The sequence below is a fragment of the Gallus gallus genome, chromosome 25 (genome assembly GCF_016699485.2).
Source record: "Gallus gallus isolate bGalGal1 chromosome 25, bGalGal1.mat.broiler.GRCg7b, whole genome shotgun sequence".
Lineage (NCBI taxonomy): Eukaryota > Metazoa > Chordata > Aves > Galliformes > Phasianidae > Gallus > Gallus gallus.
The window spans coordinates 2,811,324-2,833,620 of record NC_052556.1 but is presented as its reverse complement, the minus strand read 5'-3'; the positions used below and the strand labels follow the sequence as shown (position 1 = coordinate 2,833,620).

The 22,297-nt window shown below is 62.7% G+C and overlaps 4 protein-coding genes across 8 annotated transcripts; 3 read left to right on the top strand and 1 right to left on the bottom strand.

The window, feature by feature from the left end:
• The first annotated feature begins 535 nt into the window (after positions 1-535).
• On the top strand, positions 536-5,143 carry LOC121107539 (tudor and KH domain containing). 3 transcript variants are annotated; one of them, XM_040652420.2, is made up of 13 exons: positions 536-811; positions 1,019-1,125; positions 1,201-1,390; positions 1,495-1,634; positions 1,716-1,953; positions 2,248-2,414; positions 2,495-2,667; positions 2,804-2,868; positions 2,948-3,099; positions 3,181-3,300; positions 3,448-3,544; positions 3,927-4,313; positions 4,710-5,143. In XM_040652420.2, the coding sequence occupies exons 1-13, from the start codon at positions 688-690 to the stop codon at positions 4,751-4,753; spliced, it is 2,004 nt and encodes a 667-aa protein (XP_040508354.1). In that variant the 5' UTR covers positions 536-687; the 3' UTR covers positions 4,754-5,143. The 3 variants fall into 3 exon arrangements, with proteins under 3 accessions (XP_040508354.1, XP_040508353.1, XP_040508355.1); XM_040652419.2 differs by having other exon boundaries at positions 4,422-5,143; XM_040652421.2 differs by lacking the exons at positions 3,927-4,313; positions 4,710-5,143 and adding an exon at positions 3,760-3,917.
• Positions 5,144-5,369: 226 nt separating this feature from the next.
• LOC121107538 (mitochondrial ribosomal protein L9) lies at positions 5,370-8,348 on the top strand. The gene is made up of 7 exons (XM_040652418.2): positions 5,370-5,489; positions 5,749-5,908; positions 6,515-6,639; positions 6,783-6,830; positions 6,988-7,089; positions 7,257-7,340; positions 8,109-8,348. Exons 1-7 carry the CDS (start codon positions 5,409-5,411, stop codon positions 8,238-8,240), a joined length of 732 nt encoding a protein of 243 aa, XP_040508352.1. The 5' UTR covers positions 5,370-5,408; the 3' UTR covers positions 8,241-8,348.
• Positions 8,349-8,671: 323 nt separating this feature from the next.
• RIIAD1 (regulatory subunit of type II PKA R-subunit (RIIa) domain containing 1) lies at positions 8,672-10,466 on the bottom strand. 3 transcript variants are annotated; one of them, XM_040652417.2, is made up of 4 exons: positions 9,768-9,809; positions 9,560-9,636; positions 9,213-9,316; positions 8,672-8,799 (listed from the first exon to the last, which is right to left on the bottom strand). In XM_040652417.2, the coding sequence occupies exons 1-4, from the start codon at positions 9,792-9,794 to the stop codon at positions 8,693-8,695; spliced, it is 315 nt and encodes a 104-aa protein (XP_040508351.1). In that variant the 5' UTR covers positions 9,795-9,809; the 3' UTR covers positions 8,672-8,692. The 3 variants fall into 3 exon arrangements, with proteins under 3 accessions (XP_040508351.1, XP_015135510.1, XP_040508350.1); XM_015280024.4 differs by having other exon boundaries at positions 9,213-9,259; XM_040652416.1 differs by lacking the exon at positions 8,672-8,799 and having other exon boundaries at positions 8,814-9,259; positions 9,768-10,466.
• Positions 10,467-11,339: 873 nt separating this feature from the next.
• On the top strand, positions 11,340-21,533 carry CELF3 (CUGBP Elav-like family member 3). Its single transcript, XM_003642699.6, has 13 exons — positions 11,340-12,178; positions 13,295-13,377; positions 14,997-15,045; positions 15,610-15,738; positions 15,988-16,067; positions 16,411-16,554; positions 17,038-17,176; positions 17,458-17,607; positions 17,681-17,746; positions 18,353-18,451; positions 18,838-18,981; positions 19,452-19,584; positions 19,678-21,533. The coding sequence occupies exons 1-12, from the start codon at positions 12,034-12,036 to the stop codon at positions 19,577-19,579; spliced, it is 1,356 nt and encodes a 451-aa protein (XP_003642747.1). The 5' UTR covers positions 11,340-12,033; the 3' UTR covers positions 19,580-19,584; positions 19,678-21,533.
• The last annotated feature ends 764 nt before the right edge of the window (positions 21,534-22,297 follow it).

Genomic DNA, 22,297 nt, shown 5'->3' with positions numbered 1-22,297 from the left:
GGCGTCTTCCGGGGTGCTGCGGGTCGGAACGGTCGGGTGGGGTAATATCGGGAGCGGGAGGGACCCGCGGGGTGCCGTGACGGGGCTGTCGGACGTCGTGGGTTGGACGCAGGTTGTCCCGATAAGCCTATGGGAGGCCATAAGACCCCCGTCGACCTCCTCCTCACCGGAGCCCACCCTGAGGGCCCTCTGCTGCCCTCAGGCCCGGGGTCTTGACCCGTAGGTCCCTCCCCACGACCACAGCCCCTCCTCCGGACCCTCTCTCCCAGTTTTAAGCACCGTCCGTGGGGCCGTTACCCCCCCCCACGCCACGGCAACTCCCCCGCCCCGCAATGGTCTGCTCTGCCTCCCTGCCGCCCGCTGATTGGCTGCGACGCACCATCCGGCGCCGCCGATTGGCCGCTTTATTCCCAGGGCAGGCGCTCGGCCCCGCCTCCCTTCCCCACCGCGCTGAGAGCTGATTGGCCACCGCCTGGCGGGCGCTGACTGGCTGGGAGGAGAAGAGGGGAGGTTTTGATTGGGTGGACGGCGGGGAGGGGCGGGGCCTGAGGCGGCGGCGGGCTGCGTGAGGCGGCGGCGCGACGGATCCGGGCCTGGCGGGGCCTGGCGGGGCCTAACGGGGCCTGGCGGGGCCCGAACGGGTCTGAAGGGCCTGGAGAGGTCCGAACGTGCGGTAACGGCGCGGCGATGCCGTCGGAGAGGAGCGGCTGGGCCGGGCTGAGCGGCCTGCAGAAGGTGGCAGTGCTGCTGGGCCTCCCCGCCGGGGCCACCGTCCTCTACATCGTGTACCGGCGGTACCGGGAGGGCCGAGGTGGGTGCCCGGAGCCCCCCGTGTACCCCCCGAGCCGTATCCCCCCCGTGCCACCCCCGCTGCTCTCCCCTCCCCCCTCCCACCCCGTACTCTCCCCGTTCAGACCCCCCCTCCGTGTTCCCCCCCGGGCTGTACCACCCACGCAACCCCCGGTTCAACCCCCCCGCCCCCCCGGCCCTCACCGGGCCGCCTCCCAACCCCCCCCAGAGCTGCACGTGCCCACGGTGGGGGCAGAGGAGCTGCGGGCGGAGCTGCGCGTCCCGCGGGCTGCGGTGAGAGCCATCATCGGTCGGAAGGGAACCACCATCCGAAGGGTGAGAGCCGCTCCTGGGGGGGATGGATGTGTCTTCTGGGGACTGTGGGGGCTACTTATGGGGTGCCCCATGCAGCTGCAGCAGGAGACGGGGGCCCGCATCGACCTGGAGGGGGAAGACGATGGTGAGGAGCGACTACTGCTGATCTGGGGTTCGCCCAGCCAAGTGTGCAGAGCCAAAGCTGCTGTGCATCAGATTGTGGTGGAGAGCACACCGGTGTCGGAGCAGCTCCACGTGCCACAGAGAGCTGTCGGGAGGATCATCGGTGCGGCCCCGGTCCCTTCAAGCAGCCCTCCTTAGGGTGAGGGCACAGTGGGAGAGCACTGGCATAAATCCTCCTCACCTCTTGGTTCTCTCTGCATCCCGCAGGCCACGGCGGTGAGACGGTGCGCAGCATCTGCCGCAGCTCCGGAGCTCAGGTGCAGTGCCAGCACCAGGCTGAGGCCATGCTGGCACCGACGCGGCTCATCCAGATCTCGGGGACACAGCGGGAGGTGGATGCAGCCAAGGTGAGCACTGGGGCAGCCTCCCAACTCCCCCAGAGGGCTTGTGGTATGAGACCCCCATGCTTTCCTCTTGTTTTCCCCCAGAAACTCATCATGGAGAAGCTGGTAGAGGATGCAGTGTTCCGCCAGGAGCTGGCTCAGACCACGGTGCTGCGGAGCCACCGCAAGGAGCCCCTGGGCAGCCGCAGGGAAGCATTGCTGCTGCCTGACAGGGAGCACGGTGCCGGGAATGGGGGCCCTCTGCGAGGGGGGGCAGCCATGGAGGAGCTGCAGGATGGGAGTGAGGCAGCAGAAAAGCCGGCAGCGGTGCCAAAATTTGAAGGTGAGAGGTTCTGGTATTGTCCTTGGGTTGCAATGAGGAGTCTGTGTTGGGGGGGAAGAGGTTTTCCACACCTCCCCAGGCCCCCCATGTTGCTGGGCTGTCCCATGGGGAGCGAGGGCTTTGTGGCTCTGGTTTGCTCCCTCCTGCCTCACTCAGGGTGCCCTACGATGTGTCCTCGGGGGGATCCACGTGTCATAGAATCACAGAACCTTTTATGTTGGAAAAGATGCCTGAGATCATCTAGTCCAACCATCCACCCGTTATGTCTGTCTCCTGCTGGTTCCTATCCTGCAGTCCCCAGCCCCGATTTTAGCTTCCACGCAGATGAGCACCTGGAGGTCTACGTCTCAGCTGCCGAAAACCCCAACCATTTCTGGATCCAGATCATTGGGGAGCGCAGCCTGCAGCTGGACAAGCTGATCTCTGAGATGACGCAGCACTACGAGGGCAGCGACTGCGTGGTGAGGCTCCCAGGGGGACACCGTTCTCATCCCCTCGCCCCTCCTGGCACCGGAGGACGTGGCGTGCCGTGTCCCCGCAGGCGGAGCTGGAGGCCGTGCAGGCAGGGGACATCGTGGCCGCTCCATACACAGACAGCAGCAATTGGTACCGGGCCCGGGTGCTGGGCACGCTGGAGAACGGCAACTTGGACCTCTACTATGTGGATTTTGGGGACAACGGGGAGGCGCCCCGTGAGGCTCTGCGAGTACTGCGGTGAGTGTGGGAGGAAGGGGAGAGGAGGCAGCGGGGCTGGGGGGATGTCTCCAGGAGGGCAGCGTGCAGCCCAGCAAGGCCATGAAGCAGGATTTGGGCTGCCCCCGCCCTCAGCCTGCTGCTTTCTCTCCACCAGGAGTGATTTCCTGAGCCTGCCCTTCCAGGCCATCGAGTGCAGCCTGGCTGGGATCGTGCCTGTGGGTGAGTGCAGGAGGAGCACAGGTGGTTCTTAAGAGCCCCTGTCCCTCCTGGTGCTGCTCACCTCCCGGCCCTCCCTCAGGGGAGCAGTGGGACGAGGCAGCGCTGGACGCATTCGAGCGTCTCACCTACTGCGCCCAATGGAAGCCACTGGTGGCCAAAATCTCCAGCTACACCCAGGCCGGGCTGTGCACATGGCCACGCATCGCACTGTTTGATGTCCACCACGGCGAGGTGAACCCTGTGCCTCACTGCTCCCCTCCCATCACCCTGTGAGGATTTGGTGTCCTTCATCTTCCTCTCATTTCCCCACAGAGCCTCGACATCAGGGCTGAGCTGGTGCGGCTGGGCCATGCTGCACTGCAGCCCCATGAGGAGGAGAAGGAAGGGGGTGGATTCCCACTGCCAGTGACGGGGGGTGCAGCGGAGACACCGGTGAGCAGAGCTGCAGTGGGACGGGGGACAGCAGGGCTCTGACAGCATCTTTTCTCTGCCCAGATTTTGGCTCTGGGTCATCCTTAGAGTCAGGAGCTTCACCCTTTTGCCCCATGTTGTGGGGTTAACATGGCTCTTCATGTGCAGGAGGACATGGTGTGCACCTCCCTCGAGAGCATCCTGTCTGAGCTGCCACCAAGCCCCAGCGCCACACCACTGACCCTCTCCTGCATCAGCCTGCTGGGTGAGCACTGTGGGGCCGACCCTAATTCCAGTAATGTCCCCAGGTGTGAAGGGGCTTGTTTGGGGTGAAAGGAGACACAGGGGGTGCCCCCCTGGGGGCTGCTGATAGTCCCCCAGGGCCCTGGGAGCCACTGGAGCTGTGGTTCTTGGCCTCCGGGTGCTGAGCTCAGTACTGGGGGCCATGCAGAGCCCCCCACCCATGTTATCTCTTTCCAGCTCGGCACCTGTAAAAGCCCCAAAGAGGTCCATGAGCCCTGGGGAGCACAGTCTTGCAGTGAGGTGCCATGAGGAGTGACAGCAGGAGCTGCGGGTCACCAGGCTGAGCTCTGCAGGGGAAGCAGTGCCTGACGCCTGCCTGACCCAGCTTCTCCTTTGGCCCATAGATGAGAACACCGAGCGGCTGTGGGGCAATGCAGAGCCCCCAGCCCCAGGGCTGCTGCTTGGCCCTTCCACTTCCTCACAGCCTCAGAGGGATGACAGTAAGGCCCAGCCCAGCCCCGGCTCCTGGTGTCCCACAGCCCTTGGGGGCCCTGGAACCCTCCACACCGTGACACCCGAAGCGCCGTGTCCCATCACCTGGAGCGGAGCCCTTTCTGCCAACAGCCGCCCATCCTTCTCCGATGGGGACTCTGCTTCTGTCTTCTGCACCGACTCCATGCGCTACACCAACTTCTCTGTCTTCTCCAGTAGCCCCTGGCCTGGGGCCAACCCCTTCCCCGGCCCCATCCCCATCAGCTCTGGGGGTGAGGAGGAGGGCAGAACCCCACAAGGTATGGCTGCCCCATGGTGGCATGGTAGGGCCGTACCTCGGTGCAGGTGGCACTGTGGGGTGGATGTGCGGGTTGTGACACCGCAGTGGGGTTTGTCACTCTGTGCAGGAGGTGCCTCAGTGACTGGCAGCAGTGGCAGTGCGGTGCCAGCGCGGAGCTCCCCGTGATGGCCTGACCTCGGTGAGCCGCACTGTCCTCCCTATAGAGCTTCCTCCCTGCTCCTGGGGCTGGAAATGGGACAGCTGGGGCACAGAAGGGGGGAATGTCACTCCCACAGCCACACTCTGCCTCCAGAAGGGGATGACTCTTTGTGGAGGGACACCAAGCATTGCCACCACAAATAAATGACCCCAAAGTATAGAGGTCAGGGGCTGATGGTGTGTATGGACCCCACAGAGCTGTTTCTACCCCTACTGGCCGCAGCGTTGGATGCTTTTTGAGAAGCGAAGTGCCTGCCCCATATCACAGCACCCCCCGCATCAACAGCGCCCGTTTCACTACGAGTTGCATCTCTACACCGACTCGGAACTGCTTTCCAGCTGCCCTCTGTAACCACCGGAGGGGACAAACCCGGCCGCGGTGTCCCCAAATCTCCCCCGGGATGCCTCGGCCCCCCTCTGGAAGCCACTGCCCTGCTGCGTTCCCAGGGCCGCTCCGTGCCTCGTTCTTCGTGTTCCCCGTTGGGTCGGTGATGCTGTGGTCACCGTGGGGGTGCCTTTCACATTGTTGTCTCCGCGCCGTTGCGGTTTGGTTGTTGTTGTTTTCACCCCGCTGAGGGGAAGAGCTGTTTGGTTTCCTGGTTGAATAAAGCCCAGAGGGCACTGAATGCAGGGGGCGCTGCTCGGTGCTGCGGGGACAGATGGCGTGGGGGGGGGGTGGGATGGGGTGACACCCCACGATTCTCCCTGCGTGGTCGTCACCTGCGCGGGTGGAGGGGGGTGGGGAGGGGCGGCGATAGACCTCTTTGTGCGCAGGCGCAGCGGGCAGCTTTCCGTGGGCTTTTCTGCGCAGGCGCACCGCGGGCAGCTCAGCGTGGTTGTGGCGCAGGCGCGCTGCGGGCAGCCCCGTGCGGGGGTCCTCGGGCTGGGCGCCGCCATGTTGGGCCCGCTGTGGGCGCGGGGCTGCGAGCTGCTGCTCGGGGCGGCGGGGCGGGCCTTGAGCCTGAGCCATGCGCGGGTAAGGGCCGGGGGGCTCCGGGACGTATCGCGGGGGGCGGTTCCGGGCTCTGCAAGGGGAACGGACCGTCATGGAACGGGGTTCTGGGGGGGGGAAGTGGGCCGTGGGATCGGCTTATGGGGGGGGGGGGGAAGAGGGGGATGGACTGTGGGACTGGGCCCTCGGGAGGGAACGGGCCGTAACGGACTGGGGAGCGGGGTTCCGTGGGGCAGTAGGCGGCCCCGGCCCCGGCCCCGCTGTGAGCCGTTTCCCCACGCAGGACACGGTGGTGGTGGAACGGTGGTGGAAGGTGCCGCTCAGCAAAGAGGGGCGGCCCCCCCGCGCCCGGCACCGGCGGTACCGCGTGTACCGACTGGTGGAGGACGGCAAACATCTGCCGCGCGGGGAGCTGGAGCTGATTCTGACGCAGGCGGTGGAGGGTATGCGGGGCTGGGGGCGGGGTGGGGGGGGCGCTGGGCTGGGGGAGCAGCAGGGGGAGGCACCGCAGCGTCCTGCTGGTCAGCCGTGCGTCCATCTGACGTTCAGCCGGCGGTCAGCCTGTTGGCAGCCATTGGCCCAGCGGGACCCCCGGGTCCTTCTCTGCAGAGCGCCTCTCCGGCAGTTCAGCCCCCCCTGCACTGATGCTGGAGTTGTTCCTCTGCTGTAGGACCCGGGGGGTGGTTGGGCTCCTCCACGCCCCCGCAGCCTCCTTCTTTTCAAGAGAAAACATAATCCACTGAAAAAATAATAAAAAAAACACACAACAAAACACCATAAAGTTAAGCATGAAAGCACCGTTTCTTTTAGAGTCACTCGTCTGAGTGTGAGCTCACTGCCTGGGCAGGAAATTCAGTGCCCAGACCATAATTACCCCTTGATTTCTGATTCCTCCCCTCTGCTTTCCGCTCTTTTTTCCTCTGATTTCTGCTCTATTCGCTATTTCTGTGTGCTGTCTCAGTGGGATTTTGGGTGGGGTTTGAGGTTGGGGCTCCCCCCCCCTCCTCCCAGGGCAGGATGTGGGGTGCTGCCCCTCGCTGTCCCTGCAGGTCTGGGGAGCCGTGGGGACATCGTTTCTGTGAAGAAGTCTGTGGGGCGCAACCGGCTGCTGCCGCAGGGCTTGGCTGTGTATGCATCACCTGAGAACCGCCGGCTGTTCGAAGAGGAGAAGCAAGTGAGCCACTTAATGAGCCGCTTCGTGAACCGCCCTGCTGTTAATTAGCTAGCAAAGGGGTGGTGGTTTGGGGGAGGAACAGCTTTGGAGCATGGGGAGCCTCTGCTTTGGGTTTGTTCCTCATCTTTTTTTTCTTGCTGTAGAGCCAGGAAGGGCAGATGGAGGCGATCCAAACGCAGAGCGGAGAGAGGGTGAGTGGGGGGGGGGGGGTGCCCCATATCGACCCCCCCCCGCCCCACAATAACTCCCTGCTGCACGCTGCCCCCATGCCCTATGTTGACCCTCGGCCTCATACTGATCCCCACATCACACTGAGCCCCTGCCCCACACCACCCCCCTGCCCCACAGACCCTGCAGTTCCTGCGAAGCTGCCGCCTGGAGGTGGGCATGAAGAACAATGTGAACTGGGAGCTGAGCACCGCCATCGTGGCGCGGCACTTCCTCAAGAACGTGAGTTGTGCTCTCAGAGATGTGGGTTCTCCATCCCCACAGCGTGGGGGGCGCAGTGGAGGCTCTGTGTGCTGTGGGGCGGTGGGCTTTAATGAAGGCCGTGAGAAGATGAAGGGAGCGGGCTGCTGGGCCATGTGTGGTGCCCTCTGACTTCTGACCCATCACAGCTGCGGGTGTCGGTGCCACCCCATGCGCTGAAGCTGCCGGATGAACCCATCACCCGCTGGGGCGAGTATTGGTGCGACGTGACGGTGAGTGCACGGCGTCCCACAGCCTCCCCGTTCCCTGCCCCATAGTGTGGGAGGTGTGGGGAGAGCCCGTGGCCCCATAGCAATGCCAGAGAGGAACCCACAGTCCCGGTGAGGGGGCTGGGGGGGAACATTTGGGGTTTTTCACAGAAAAAAAAAAAAAAAAAACAACAAATTCTGTCCCTGTGACCTACATACACACAGAGCCGCCCCTCTGTGCCATCAGCCGTTGTCCCTCAGTCTCTGAGGGCCCCATATCTGTGTCAGCGCTGTGGGGCTCATTAGGATCCTGCTAATTGGAAGTGAGGTGCTAACTGGGGGGTGAGGGTGGGGATGGCGATGGGGAAGGGGCTGCACTTCCATCGCTGTGTACGCAGCGGGTCTGGGGGCTGGGTCCTGCCCCACAGCAGGGTTCAAAGGGTGGGGATGCCCCACATCTGTGGGATGTGGGGGGATGGGCCTGAACTATTTCAATGGGATTTAGGGCATGGCATTCCCATCCCTCAGTGGTATTTGGGGGATGGAGCTGCCTCACATCAGTGGGATTTTGGTGGGATTTGGGGGATGGATGTCCCATATTTCAGTGTGATTTTGATCCCCTGGGGGATTTTGGGGCTGGGGATGAGGAGGCTCCCTGCTCCCTCCTCCATTTTTTTTAAGGTTTTCCTTGGGGCAACACTGAGATTCCTGAGTGGAGGGGGATGGGTGCCCCCATCAACAGCAACATGCAGGGCTGCCCCCACCGCCCCCCTCCCTCTCCCCACCCCACAGGTGAATGGGATGGATACGGTGCGGGTCCCCATGGACGTGGTGGAGTTCATGCGGCCGCGGACGAAGCGACGCCGGCACTGGCAGGCTCAGCAGGCAGCACTGCTGGCAGCACGGCGCGACGAGGTGCTCTGACCCCACAGGCCCCCTCCTTTTGGGGTCGGGGGGATTTGGGAACCCCCACTGGAGCTGTCACCCATAGCTCCCCATCCTTGCTGAGTGAATAAAAAGGGTTGGAGTGTGGGGCAGCGCATGTGGTTTGGGGTTTCGGGGCTGACCCCAAAGACATTTGGAGATGACGCCAAATGGGTTTTCAGGAACTGATTCCAAAGGGCAGCAGGGTTTGGGGATAACCTTGAAGGGATTTTTGGGGGCTGATCCCATAGGGGAACAGGTGGGGGGGGGGTGGGAGAGACAACCCCAGATTTGGGGTTTGGAATGCAGTTGGGGATGGGGTGGGGTTGGGATTTTAAGGCCCCACAGGGCTCAACCTCCCCAGACAGCCCCAGATGGGTGCTCAGCCCCTGGCAGCACCGCAGCCCCAGCACTGCTGCGGGACACACAGGAACATGAGCACTGGGTTCTTGTCACTGCTGTGTCACACAGGGGGGCGTCATCGTCACTGCGGCGGCTGTGGGATCAGTCCCCAACTGATCCCAAATCCTCCGCGGCAGCTCCGGGTCTGTGAAGTACTCTGCAATGGATGGGGACACTGTGCTTTGTGGCGCTGTCCTCAGATGGATCCCTGCACTTCGGTGGCACTGCTCCCAGATGGTCCCCCCCACCCCTCAGTGTCACTGTCCCCGGTGCCCTCTTGCACCCTCATGCCACTGTCCCCTTTGTGGGTCCCCCACACCTTGATGTCCTTGTCCCTAAAGGCTCCCCCATCCCCCCCGGCCTTGGTGACACTCCCCAAATGCTCCCTCTGGTTTAGGGTTGCTGCTGTCCCCCTAAAGGAATTGGGTCCTGCTATGCCACAGTGTCACCATTTCTCTAATGTGTTGTCCCCCCCCGCCCCCATCCCCGCCATTCCAGTGGGGTCCCCTTACGCCCTGGGGTATCACTGTCCCCACAATGACTGTGGGGTCCCCCGGTGTTCCCCCCCACCTGCAGCAAACTCCAGGACGTTGCGGGGCCGTCGCAGCATCACCTCCCTGCAGCGGGGGGGAAGGAGGGTCACCCCAAAAGGCAGTGGGGGTTGGAAGGTGACCCTAAATGGAGTTTGGGAGGCTGAGGTGAGGGGATGGGGGTCCAGAAGGATTGTGGGATTTTGGGGACGAGGTTGGGGGGGGGCGGTCCATAGCATTGCGGTGTGGGGGAACCACCCCGTGGGTTGGGGTATGGGAACCAGGGGGGGGACGGGGAGGCAGCGGGGAGCAGAATTAGGAATGGGGTCCGGGTGTAGGGGGGGGTCGGGGTTGGAATGAGGATGGGGTCGGGTTTGGGGGTCGCACCGCAGCAGCCCCCGCAGCAGCATCGCCACCTCCGGCCGCTCCCGCAGGTACCGCTCAACGGATGGGCGCAGGGACGGCTGCGGGGGACAGACAGACACACGGACGGACACACGGACACGCGTCACCGCGCCGTCCTCCCCAGGGTGTCGTCCGTCCCCGTTCCCCCCCCTTCCCCTCCCCGTCTCCCCCGCACCGCCTCCGCCCGCACCCCCAGCGCCGGTCCCGGTGCCGCCATCCAGGGCCGAAGTGCGGCGTCGCGGGGGGGGGAAACGGATAACGGCGTAACGGCCCCGGTGGGGTGCGACGGTGCGCGTGTAAACCACGTGACTGCGTGTCACTGCGAGCGTGCAACGGCGGGTGTGTGACGCTATCCCCGTGTAATGGGTGTGAGATGGGGGGCCATCGTGTGAGTGTGCAGCGGGGCGTGTGCCCCATAGCCGCCATGTGAGGGTCGTTACAGGGCTTTAGGGTGTGACTGAGTGTGTAACTGTGTGTGTAACGGGGTGTGTGTAATGGGGTTTTTGTAAGTGTGTGTAACACTGTGTCACAGTGTGTCACAGGCTGTGTCCGTGTGTCCACACCCCTACGTGTGTGTCTGTCCGTCTGTGTCCCATCTCCATGTACCCACGTGTCCGTGTGTCCCCACATCCCCGTGTCCATCTGTCCGTGTCCCCACGCATCCATGGCCGTGTCCTTCTGTCTGTCCCCATGTCTGTGTCCCCGTGTCCGTGTTCCCATCTGTTCCCACGTCAGTCTGTCCGTGGCCATGTCCCCATGTCCCTGTGTCTGTCTGTGCACCCGTGTCCCTATATCCCCACGTTCCTGTGTCCGTCTGTCCGTGTCCTCTTGTCCCCACGTCCAGGTTTCCATCTGTTCCCGTCTGTCCATGTCCCCATGTCTGTCCATGTCCCCATGCGCACATATCCACATCCTCGTGACCCTGTGTCCGTCAGTCCGTGTCGCTGTGTCCCCATGCCCACGTTTCCATCTGTCTCCATGTCCCCATGTCTGTCTACCCATGTTTCTGTGTCCCCGCGTCTGTCTGTGTCCCCATGTCCGTGTTCCCACGTGTCCCCGTGTCGGTCTGTCCGTGTCTCCGTGTCCCCCCCCCCGCAGCTCCGCCCCACCGGCGCTCCGCTCAGCACCGCGGACAGCGCCCGGGGCTGCTGCGGGTCCCGTTGTTGCGGCGGTTCCTCCCGCAGTGCCACGCGCGGCGGCCCCCCTCCCTCCCCCACCCCCCCCCCCTCCCGCTGCCCCGGGCGCTCCCGACCCCATTCCCGTCCCCTATTCCCGTTCCCACTATTTCCCATTTCCCCATTTCCGCCCCATATTCCCGTTCCCATCCCCCGCCCGGTACCGGCGCTATGGGCGTGGCCAATTCTGACCCCACCATATCCCCATTCCACCCCACACCTCCCCCACGTCCCCCCCCACACCCACCCCCTATCCCCCCCCCCAGTATCCCCACCGCATATGCCCGTATCCCCCCTCCCACAACCCCCCCCAAATCCCCACCCCATATCCCCCATAAAACGCCCCCATACCCCGTATCTACACCCGGCATCGCCCTCATATTCCCCCCCATATCCCCACCCTATATCCCCGCGTTCCCATATCCCCGCTCCCCCCGCCCCCCGTATCCCCCCACACGGCGATACCCGGTGGCTCCGGGCGGAGCGGCGGCTGCGGGAGAAGCGCCGTCGGGCCCCGGAGCGCCGCCCCCGGGCAGAGCGCAGCCCCCGCCCCACCGCGCCCCGTCCCCGGAGGAGCCCTCAGCCCCGGGGCCGCCCCTCCTTTGTGTGCGGCGCCGCCGTCACCGGCACCGGAGCGCCGGGAGCACGGAACCGGGCACCGGGAGCCGAAAAAAAGGGCACCGGGAGCGCCGAATCGGGTAACGGGAATACCGGGAGCACCGGAACGGACACCGGGGGCGCCGAACCGGCATCGGGAGCACCGGGGAGACAGAACCGGGAGACACCGGGAGTCGGGAAAGGGGAACCGGGGGTACCGGCAGTGGGCGAAAAGGGAACGGGAGATGAGAAACGGGCACCGGGAGCACCGGATCTGATCGCCGGGAGCAGCCGGGAGCACCGGATCCAATCACTGAGAGCACCGAACCAGGCGCTGGGAGCACCGGGATCACGAGGATTGGGCCCTGGGAGCACCGAACCGAACACTGACAGCACCGGGAGCACCACATCCGGGCACTGGGAGTCGGGAAAAGGGCATCGGGAGCACCGGGAGCACCGGATCTGAGCACCGGCGGCACCGGCACCACCGGAACCGGGCAGTGGGAGCGCCGGGAGCACCAGAGCTGGGAGCCAGAAGCCGGGAAAAGGGCAGCAGGAACGCCGGAACCGAACACCGACAGCACCGGGAGCACCAGGATTGAGCAGCGGGAGCAGCAGAACCGAACACCGGGAGCACCGGGAGGGCACCGGGCGGAGGGCGCGGCCCCGAGCGCCGGCGGCCCCATGAAGGAGCCCGACGCCATCAAACTCTTCGTGGGGCAGATCCCGCGGCACCTGGAGGAGAAGGACCTGAAGCCCATCTTCGAGCAGTTCGGGAAGATCTACGAGCTGACGGTCATCAAGGACAAATACACCGGGATGCACAAAGGTACGGCGCCGGTGGTGGGGATGGGGAACGGGGATGGGGGTCAGGAGTGGGGAATGGGCAGCAGGAGCTGCACGCGGCCGTGGGGCCTGAGTACGGCCCCTGGGCACCGGGGCTGGCCCTATATACAGCCCTACGTGCAGCCCTACATACAGCCCTATGGCACGGGTACAGCCCTACGTACAGCCCTACAGTATGGGTGCAGCCATACCTACAGCTCTACATACAGCCCTATGGCACAGCTACAGCCCTGAGCACAGCCCCATAGGCCCACAGCCCCACGGGCAGCTCTGGAGCTCAAGAACAGCCCCACAGCTGCGGTACGGCGCTGCAATCTGGGTATGATCTGTGCTTGTGGGGTGGGGGCTGTGCCCTATAGGGCCAGGGGTGCGGGTGGGCCCTGTGGAGCTGTGGGGCTCTGTGGGGCTGTGCTGGGAGTGTTGTGTGGGGCAGTGCTTGTATGGATGGTGTGGGGCGGAGGTGGTGAGTGGGGTGCGATGGTTGTATGGGGTGTGATGTCTTGTGGGTTGTGTGATGGTTGTGTAGGGTGAGATGTAGTGTGGGATGTGTGCAGCGGTTGTGTCAAGTGAGTTGTGTGTGTGTAGGGTCTGGTGGTTGTGTTTGGGGTATGCAGTGGTTGTATGGGGTACAGTGGTTGTGTGTGGGGCATGCAGCAGTCTGGGAGTGTAATGGTCGTACGTGGAGTGTGGGATGGGGATATGGGGGTGTGATGGTCATACGTGGCACACAGGGTGGGTGTATGGGGGATGCTGGTTGTATGGGGGTGTGGGATGGTTGTATGGGGGATGCTGGTTGTATGGGGGTATGGGATGGTTGTATGGGGGATGATGGTTGTATGGGCCATGCGATGGCTGTGAATGATGGTTGTATGGGGTGCAATGGTTGTAGGCAATTGTGTGACAGCTGTATGTGTGGTGTTGTTGTGCTGTGGGGTCTGTGCAGGCCCTGAGGCCATGCTGATGGGAACCACAACCAAGGTGGGGGGGGGGGGGGGGTCGAAGGGCCACAGGGACACCATTACCACCCCAACTGCAGGGTGTGGGGTCAGGGGTCTCTGCGTCCCCCACCCAACACCCCCCTCATCCCCTGTCCCTATAGGATGCGCCTTCCTCACCTACTGCGCCCGCGAGTCGGCCCTGAAGGCGCAGAGTGCCCTCCACGAGCAGAAAACGCTGCCGGGGGTGAGTGCCCCCCCTCCCCAAAACCCATACACCTCCTTTGGGGTGTAGTCCCCTCCCCCTCCCCCACTTTGCACACCTCGTGTGCAAATGCACCCTAATTCCCATCCCAATGCAGCACACACATACTTTGAGGGTGCATGGCACCCCCCCAGTGCTATATGCACACTTTGGGGTAGCACAGTGACTCCCCCTCACCCCACCCCATATGAGTGCTCTTTCCCACTTATTATCGCCAGGGATCCCCAGCCTTCCCCTCCCCCCCCCCCCCCCCCCCCAAAGGCCTCTTTATGGGAGGGTTTGGTGGTTCCCGGAGACAAATGGGGGGAGGGGGAGTTCCCGAGTGTAAATATTGGGGGTACACAGAGACCCTCCCCCCATTGGGAATCCCAAAACATCCCCCCAGGGCCAAAAATCCCAACAGATGAGACAACAAAAGAGGATGCGGGGAGGAAATGCCATTTATATGGGAGGGAAGTGAAGCATTTTGGGTGCTCTCCCCTCTTAATTATGGCCAGGGACCCCCAGACACTCCCCTCCCCACAAAGATTCATTTCTAGAGGGGAATTATGGGGTCCTCAGACATTAATGGGGGGGGGGGGAACCCCAGAAGGAAGTAATCACTCAATCCCCACCCCCATCAATGACCCCCCCTCATTACCCCCCCACCCGCTCCCCCCCATCAGAGCCCCCTGGGATTTACCTTCTTTGGGATAATCTGGGGATTTGGAGGGGTTTATGGGGTGTGGGGGGGTTGGGATTATTTGCATAGGGGGGGGTAGATGGGGGGGGGGGATTAAGGGGCGGCACCGCCCCAACAGCTGCCCCCAGTGTGGTGTTTTATGTGGAGGGGAACACGAATGTCACCCACTGTCCCCATCAGTGCCAACGGGGTGGGGGGGCTGTTATATGGGGGAAGGATTTAGGGGGCTGTTATACTGGGGGAATGGGGGGGGGATTTAGGGTGCTGGGAGCCCCTATTAGGGGCTCCCCCCCCCCTCTGTTTCTCCAGCTCCATCCCAGGATAATCCCAGGATTAAGGAGGATTAAAGCGGGGGGGGGCACCATCTGGGCTTTATGGGGGGGTGCTGTGGGGTTGGGGGGGGCACCTTCGCTTTCTGCGTGGGAAATAGGGGGAGGGTGGGGTGAGATGGGGACAACACCCCCCCGCCCCTCCCCCACCTCCTTCAGTCGTAGGGGTTTCGGGGGCCCCCCAAATCCACCCCCCTCCCCCCCCCCCTTCGGCCTTGTCATTGTTTATCGCAGCGCTGCTGATGTCAGCGCCGTTGCCAGGCAACGGGATGGGGAAATTGGGGATGAGTGGGCGGTTGCCATGGAGCACGTCCTCCCGTTGCCATGGTTACTGGGCATCTGCTCCCTGCCCCCCCCACGTTGCTCTCAGGGGGTGGGGTCAAACCCCCCCCCCCCCCACCCCAGTTAATAGTGTGTGTGTGTGTGTGGGGAGGAGGGGGGGTGTGGGGGGGAGGTGGTCGTTGCCATGGTGCCCGTTGCCTGGTAATGGGATGCAGGGCAGCATTGCCATGGTAACACAGAGCATCTTTGGGGTACCCGGGGAGCTTTGGGGGGGGCTGTGTCCCCATCGCTCGCTGTGCCCCCCCCAGATGAACCGCCCCATCCAGGTGAAGCCGGCGGACAGTGAGAGCCGAGGAGGTACCACCCCCGTGTCCCCAAATGGGACCCCCCAAAGGCCACCCCACGTCCCCCACAGGGCTGGCATCAACCCCTGTCCCCCCACCATGTCCTCACCCAGGGGGTCCCCATGTCCCCAGTAGGGTTGGCCGTCCCCATCCCCGTGCTGTTTGTCACTGTGTCCTCATGTCCCCCACAAATGTCCCCATGTTCCCTCCTCCTCTGCCCCTGTCCCATGGTGGGGTTGGCCCCCTCCCTGTCCTCCTCCCATGTCCCCATCCCATGGGTGTCACCACGTCCCTGGGGAGGCTCCAGCATAGCACCGTCCCCATGTCCCCAACCTATACCCAAGCAGCCCCATGAGAGGTGTTCCCCCCTACCATCTCCCCGTCCCCAGGGGTCTCAGCATATCTTGGGGTCCCCATGTCCCTGGAAGAGGGGTGCACTTGTCCCCATCCCCATGTCCCCAACACCATCCTGGTTGGGTGCTGGGTGTCCCCGCGCTGTCCCCATCCCACGTCCCCATCCTGGCCGGGTGAGGGGGTGTCCATCCCGGTGTCCCGGTGTCACCACGCTGTCCCGCAGAGGACCGCAAGCTGTTTGTGGGGATGCTCAGCAAGCAGCAGGCAGACGAGGATGTGAGGAAGATGTTTGAACCCTTTGGGACCATCGATGAGTGCACAGTGCTGCGCGGCCCCGATGGCACCAGCAAAGGTGTCACTGTGTGGGGATGGGGGTGGGGACAGGACAGGGTGGGGATGGGGTGGCGATGGGGAGAGGGATGGGGATGGGGATGGAATGGGAATGGGGATGATGATGGGGGTGGGGACAAGGATGAGAATGGAGTTGGGGATAGGATGGGGAGGGGGATGAGGATGGGAATGGAGACAAGGATGGGGACAGTCAGGGTGTATTGGGCTGGGGAGGGTCCGGGCCCTGTCCTGCTGACCCCACTGTCCCCAGGCTGCGCCTTCGTCAAGTTCCAGAGCCACGCAGAGGCCCAGGCTGCCATCGCTGCCCTCCATGGGAGCCGCACTCTGCCGGTGAGGGGCCACCAACCCACGGCCACCCCCGACCACCCCACTGCCCGCCCCATTCTCCACCGCCAGCCCCACCACTGCCCCCGTGGTTCCCACCACCACCATCCCCATTGTCTCCATCACTCCCCCTGCCCCTGCTATCGATTCCCATCATCCCCACCATGATCCCTCCCACGGTTCCCATTATCCCTCCCAGTATCCCCGCCATTGTCCCCACCATTATCTCAGTATCTCCCCCACCATCCCCCCAGTTCACCCCACCATCAACCCTCCAATGGACCCCTCCCCGTCCTATCTCTCTGCGCTGTCCCCATGTGCCCATGGGGTGACGGCGGTGTCACCACAGGGCGCCTCATCCAGCCTGGTGGTGAAGTTTGCGGACACGGAGAAGGAGCGGGGTCTGCGGCGGATGCAGCAGGTGGCGAGCCAGCTCGGCATGTTCAGCCCCATAGCACTCCAGTTTGGGGCCTACAGCGCCTACACGCAGGCGGTAGGGGGGACATGGGGACATGGGGGTCAGGGGGATGTGGACCCCTGGGTGTGGGGTGAGGGTGTTGTATTGTGGGATGGCAGCCGGAGGGATGGCCCTACATGATGGTGGGGTGGGGGCATTGGGGTGGGAGACATCAGTAGGGAATGGTCACGGTGGGCTGGGATGGGACATGGGGTGAGCTGATGGATGCCCATGGGGTGAGGTGGTGGATCCCCGCACTGCGGTGATGGGCAGTGGGAAATGGTGGAACCCAGTAATGGTGGATCCCATAATCCAGTATGGGGTCATTGGGTGGAGGGGGGAAAATTGGCCCCACATGGTCCAAGATGGGACATGGGGTGTCGTGAGGAGACACTGGGTTTCCAAGCTGGGCAATGTGAACCAACTGGGTGGCATCCACTGGGCCATGGGGGTCCCACGGGGACACCACTTGGGAGGGGACCCTGGTGGCCGTGCGCGGTGCCAGCGCTGTCCCCACAGCTGATGCAGCAGCAGGCGGCCCTGGTGGCCGCCCACTCGGCCTACCTCAGCCCCATGGCCACCATGGCCGTCCAGATGCAGCACATGGGCACGGTCAACCCCAACGGGCTCATCGCCACCCCTCTGCCCCCCTCCTCAGGTAGGTGGCACCTGGAGAAATGGGGACATCGGGGGCTTGGGGGTCATCCGGGGTGGGGAATGTGGGACACGGGACATGAGAGATTCGGGACATCAAGGATGGGGGATGCCGGGGGTGGGGACGCTGGAAATGGGGACATCAGGGTTGGGTCCGTGTTGGATGGGGACCCCAAAGATGCATCCCTGTGGGATGGCGATATGGTGGCCACCAGAGGATGGATCCACCACCAGATGGGGACAGCGTGGTGCCACTGTCAGGGTGATGACCCCGCTGTCCCCCAGGAACCAGCACGCCGCCGGCCATGGCTGCCACGCCAGTCCCCGCCATCGCAGCCCCATTGAGTGTCAACGGGTACAGCCCGGTGCCTGCACAGCCCGCAGGGCCGCCTGCCCCCGAGGCTGTCTACGCCGGAGGGGTTCCCCCATTCCCAGGTGCTTGCCGCCCCCCAGCCGCCCCCTCACTGCCCCCCACCTCCCCTAACGGCCCCCCCATCTGTCCCCCCAGCCCAGAGCCCCGCTGCCCCTGCGGACCCCCTGCAGCAGGCATATGCTGGCATGCAGCACTACACAGGTGGGGGCACTGGGGGGCACTGGGAGGGACTGGGAAAGCATTGCACGGCACTGGGGAAAGCTGGATGGGGACTTTGTGGCACTGAGGGCACTGGCAGGCACTAGGAGAGCACTGTGTGACATTGGGGGTACTGGGAGGAACTGGGGTGTATTGGATGAGCATTGCATGACTGAAGGTGTACTGGAGGTGGCACTGAGAGGCACTGGGATGGCATTGCATGGCACTGGGAGGGTACTGGATGTTACTGGGAGCCAGTTGGAGGGCAATGGTTGACACTGGGAAGGCATTTTATGGCTCCGAGGGGCACTGGGAAGCATTGGGAGTAGTGGAGGGTGCTGTGAAGGCATTGCATGACATCAGGGGGGCACTGGGAGGGCAGTAGGGGGCACTGGGAGGATACTGGGGAGAGCCGCATGGTTTAGATGGGCGCATCTGGAAGGGACTGGGATGGCACTGGGGGAAGAGTGGAGGCACTGGAAGCACTGAGAGGCACTGGGGGTACTGGAGGGCACTGGGAGCACTGCAGGGACTCTGGTGGTAGTAGAGGGCACTGGGATGTGTTGGGAAGCACTGGGCTGTACTGGGCTGACCCACTTTCCCCCACAGCCGCCTACCCTGCCGCCTATGGGCTGGTGAGCCCAGCCTTCGCCCCCCCAGGGCCACTGCTGGCCCCCCCTCCACCTCCCCAACAGCAGCAGCGTGAAGGTGAGGAACCCCCCAAGCCCTCCCTGGACCCTGAGACCCCCTCCAGAACTCCTCAAACCTCCTGAGATCCCTCAGGACTCTCTGAGACATTGGGACGCCCCAGAACCTTCCTAAGGACCTCACAATCCTGGGACCCTCTCCAAGTCCCCAGGACTCCCCTAAGACCTCCAGGACTCCTCTGGGACTCCCCCAGGACCCCCTCACTCACCCACTGGAGCTGTGCTTGGGGTACCCATGGCCACGGGGAAGCCACGGAGCAGTGTTTTTGGGCTCATGCATTGGGGTCTGTGGGTGCTCCATGGATGGGTGCACGGGGTTGGGTTGGGGTTTGGTGTTTTTTGGGGTGCCCCGGGCCTGTGCCCGCCATGACGCTGCTCCCTCCGCAGGCCCCGAGGGCTGTAACATCTTCATCTACCACCTGCCCCAGGAGTTCGCTGACACCGAGATCCTACAAATGTTCCTGCCCTTCGGCAACGTCATCTCCGCCAAAGTGTTCGTCGACCGCGCCACCAACCAGAGCAAGTGCTTCGGTAGGGACTGGGGGTGTCATGGGATGGAGGCACCATGGTCAGAGTATGGGGACATTGTGGTATGGTCAGGGCACGGGGACATCACAGATGGGGTCACCAAGGATGGAGACATGGGAACACCATTGTCGTAGCATTGGGACATCATAGATGGGGACACCATGACCAGGAGTATGGGGACACGATGGCCAGAACATGTGGGCATCATGGCCAAGGCACAGGGACTTCACAGATGGGGTCACCACGGCCAGAGACATGGGGACATCATGGTCGGGACATCAAAATGCCATGGGGACACAACAGCTGGAGCCACCAAGGCCAGGGGGGTGGAGTTAGGGTGGCTGTGGATATCATGGGCCAACTGCAGGGCCACAACATCTGCACCACCATGACTGTGTCTCTGCTGTCCCCACATCCCCATTGTCACCACCATCCCTGTGTCCCCACTGTCCCCATGTCCCTGCTGTTTCCAGGCTTTGTCAGCTTTGACAACCCAGCCAGTGCGCAGGCAGCCATCCATGCCATGAATGGGTTCCAGATCGGCATGAAGCGCCTCAAAGTGCAGCTCAAGAGGCCCAAAGACGCCAACCGGCCCTACTGAGCCCGGTGAGCCCCTCTGGACCCCCTAACAGCCCCCCAACCCATTTGGGGTCCCCCCCAGCCCCGCTTAATGCCCCCCATCCTCTCCCTCCTCCCCAGGTCTGGAAGTGCAGCGCAGCACCCATGGGTGACCCTGATGGCGGAGCAGCCCCCCTGGGGTGGGGAGGTCGGTCCTGCCGGAGGGGGCACACAGACCCCCACACGCTCAGGAAGGATGGACCCCCCCCGGCAGGACCAGATGGATCCCCCCTCCCAGTCCATCCCAGTCCATGGGCTGAGGAGGGGGGCCCAGCAACCCCAGCATTCCCCCCAACACCCACTGCCCTGTTTAGGGTAGGGGCACTCCATTGTCCCCCAGGTCCCCGCTTGGGGTTTCTTTCTCACCAAACAGGACCAAACCCAGCCCCAAGCCGGGGATGTGGGAGGCACCCCACACTGGGGGGGGGGGGGGGACATGGCCACCTCCCCCTGTCCCCCCCAGGTACCACCCCATGGGCGGCTGCGCCAGGGCAAGCGGGACCCTCTCCACACATACACTGCCACTCCGCTCTGCCCGGCCCCCACCTGCCTCAGTTTCCCCTTTTCTATGGGTTCCGGGGGCTGCACCCCCCCAGCACGGCCACAGCTGTATGGACATGGAGTGGCTGCACATAGGATGCGCTGGGATTGGGATGAACTGGGATCAGGATGCTCCAAGATTGGGATGCACCAAAATCGGGATGCACTGAATTTGGGATACGGTGAAACTGGGATGCACCGAGATTGGGATGCTGCAAAATGGGGATGCAACAAAACTGAGATACTGCAAGTTTGGGATGCAGTGAAACCGGGATTCCGTGCTACTTGGGATGCGCCAAAACCAGGATGCACTGAATCTGGGATGCAGTGAGAATGGGGTGCACTGAAACTGCGATGTGCTGCAGTTGCGATGCGGTGGGATTTGGACGCGTCAAGTTTGGGATGTGCCAAATGTTGGATGCAGCAAAACTGAGATTGAGATGAAGCAAGATTGGGATGCATCGCATCTGGGATACGGAGAGATCAGGATGCAGTGAGATTGGGATTTACTGATGTTGGGTTGCATCGAGATCGGGATGTGCCGAGATCAGGATGTACCAACACTGAGATGTACCAAGATCAAAATGCACCGAGATTGGGATGTTCCAATACTGGGATGCACTGAATTCGGGATGCACTGAGATTGAGATCTACCAAAACTGAGGTGCAGGAAGATCAGGATGCTCTGCAATCAGGATTGCGATTGAGATTGGGATGCACAGAAACTGGGACGGATTAACACTGGGATGCACCGAGATTGGGATGCACCAAAACTGGGACGCACCGAGATGGGGATCCACCACCATTGGGATGCACGGACCTCGGGACGTACCCGGCCCCACACCCCCCCCGTGCCCCACAGACCTGGAGCCCTGCAGCCCAACCCGGCCCCGAGCGGCACCGCGGGGCCCCCCCTGTAGATAATCCCGTTGGCGGCACCGCGGGGCCGCTGCTCCCCCTCCCCTTACCGGGGGTTTGGGACCCGCTGAGTCGTTGTGGGGTGGGACGGGTGGGGGGCGCGGGGGGGGGGAGGGACCCCCAGGAGTCGACGTCTGCGGTGGCGACACCGGCGCTTAATTTATTTGCTATTTATTGCGATTCCTTTGGATAATTTAATTTTTTTTCTCTTATTTTATTTTTTCTGTCTAAATAAAAGTTACCAAAAAAAAAAAAAAACCCAAACTCCCCCACATGATGGATGGTCCTTTCTGCAGGGCGTTTTTTGGGTTTCTTTTTGTTGGGTTTTTTGTGGGTTTTTTGTAGGGTTTGGTGTTTGCTGCCGTCGCCCTTCGCAGCGCTGTCGGATCCGCCAGGCGGCCGTGGGGCCCCGCGGCGCTTCCTGACCTACTTACACAGCGCCGCGCTTTCGGTTTTCTTAAGGAAAAAGGCAAAAGAAAAAAAAACCCGACCCCAAAAAGCCCGAACCCCACCGAGGTGGGAGGTAATGGGGGTGTGGGGTGAAAAGGGGTGCTGTGCAGAAGAGGGGGGGGGGGGGGTCTGACCCCGGGAAGGGGCAGAGGGGATGCAGGGGTGGCACATGGGGTGGCTCTGAGGCCCCAGATGTGGTCCAACAGCAGCACGAACTGCCCCCCACCCAACTCGTCCCTGTGTCCCACCCCAATGTCCCACCAACGATGGCCCTTTGGCTCCCCAACTGCCCCATTTCCCCCCACTGTCCCTTTGGGGTCACACTCCCACCCCTTGGCTTGTTTCCTCTTTTTCTCTCCTTTTTTTTTTTCCCCTTACTTTCTTCCTCCCCCCCCCCCCCTTTTTTTTTAATCTTTTGTTCCTTTTTCCCCCCCTTTTTTCCTTTTTTTTTTTTTCCCTTTTTTCTTTTCCCTGTTTTTCATCCCCCCCCCCCCCCCCCCTTATTTTTCTTCTCTCTCAGAAGTTCAATTTTTAAAAGCAGAAGGGGGTGGAAGGAGGGATGTGTGTGAGAATACCCCTTAAAGAGTACAGCCACTGAAATACGGACACATGTACATGGGGGGGGAGCTGGGCTGGGATTTCTGTACACATCACTTTTTCATGGTTTTTTTGTGATTTTTTTGCCTTTTTTTTTTTTTTATACATACATACATACATACGTCCAAACAGTGCAAATGGATGAATTCAATTTCCAGTTGTAAAAAATGGGATCAGAGCCGTCGGTGGGTGTAGG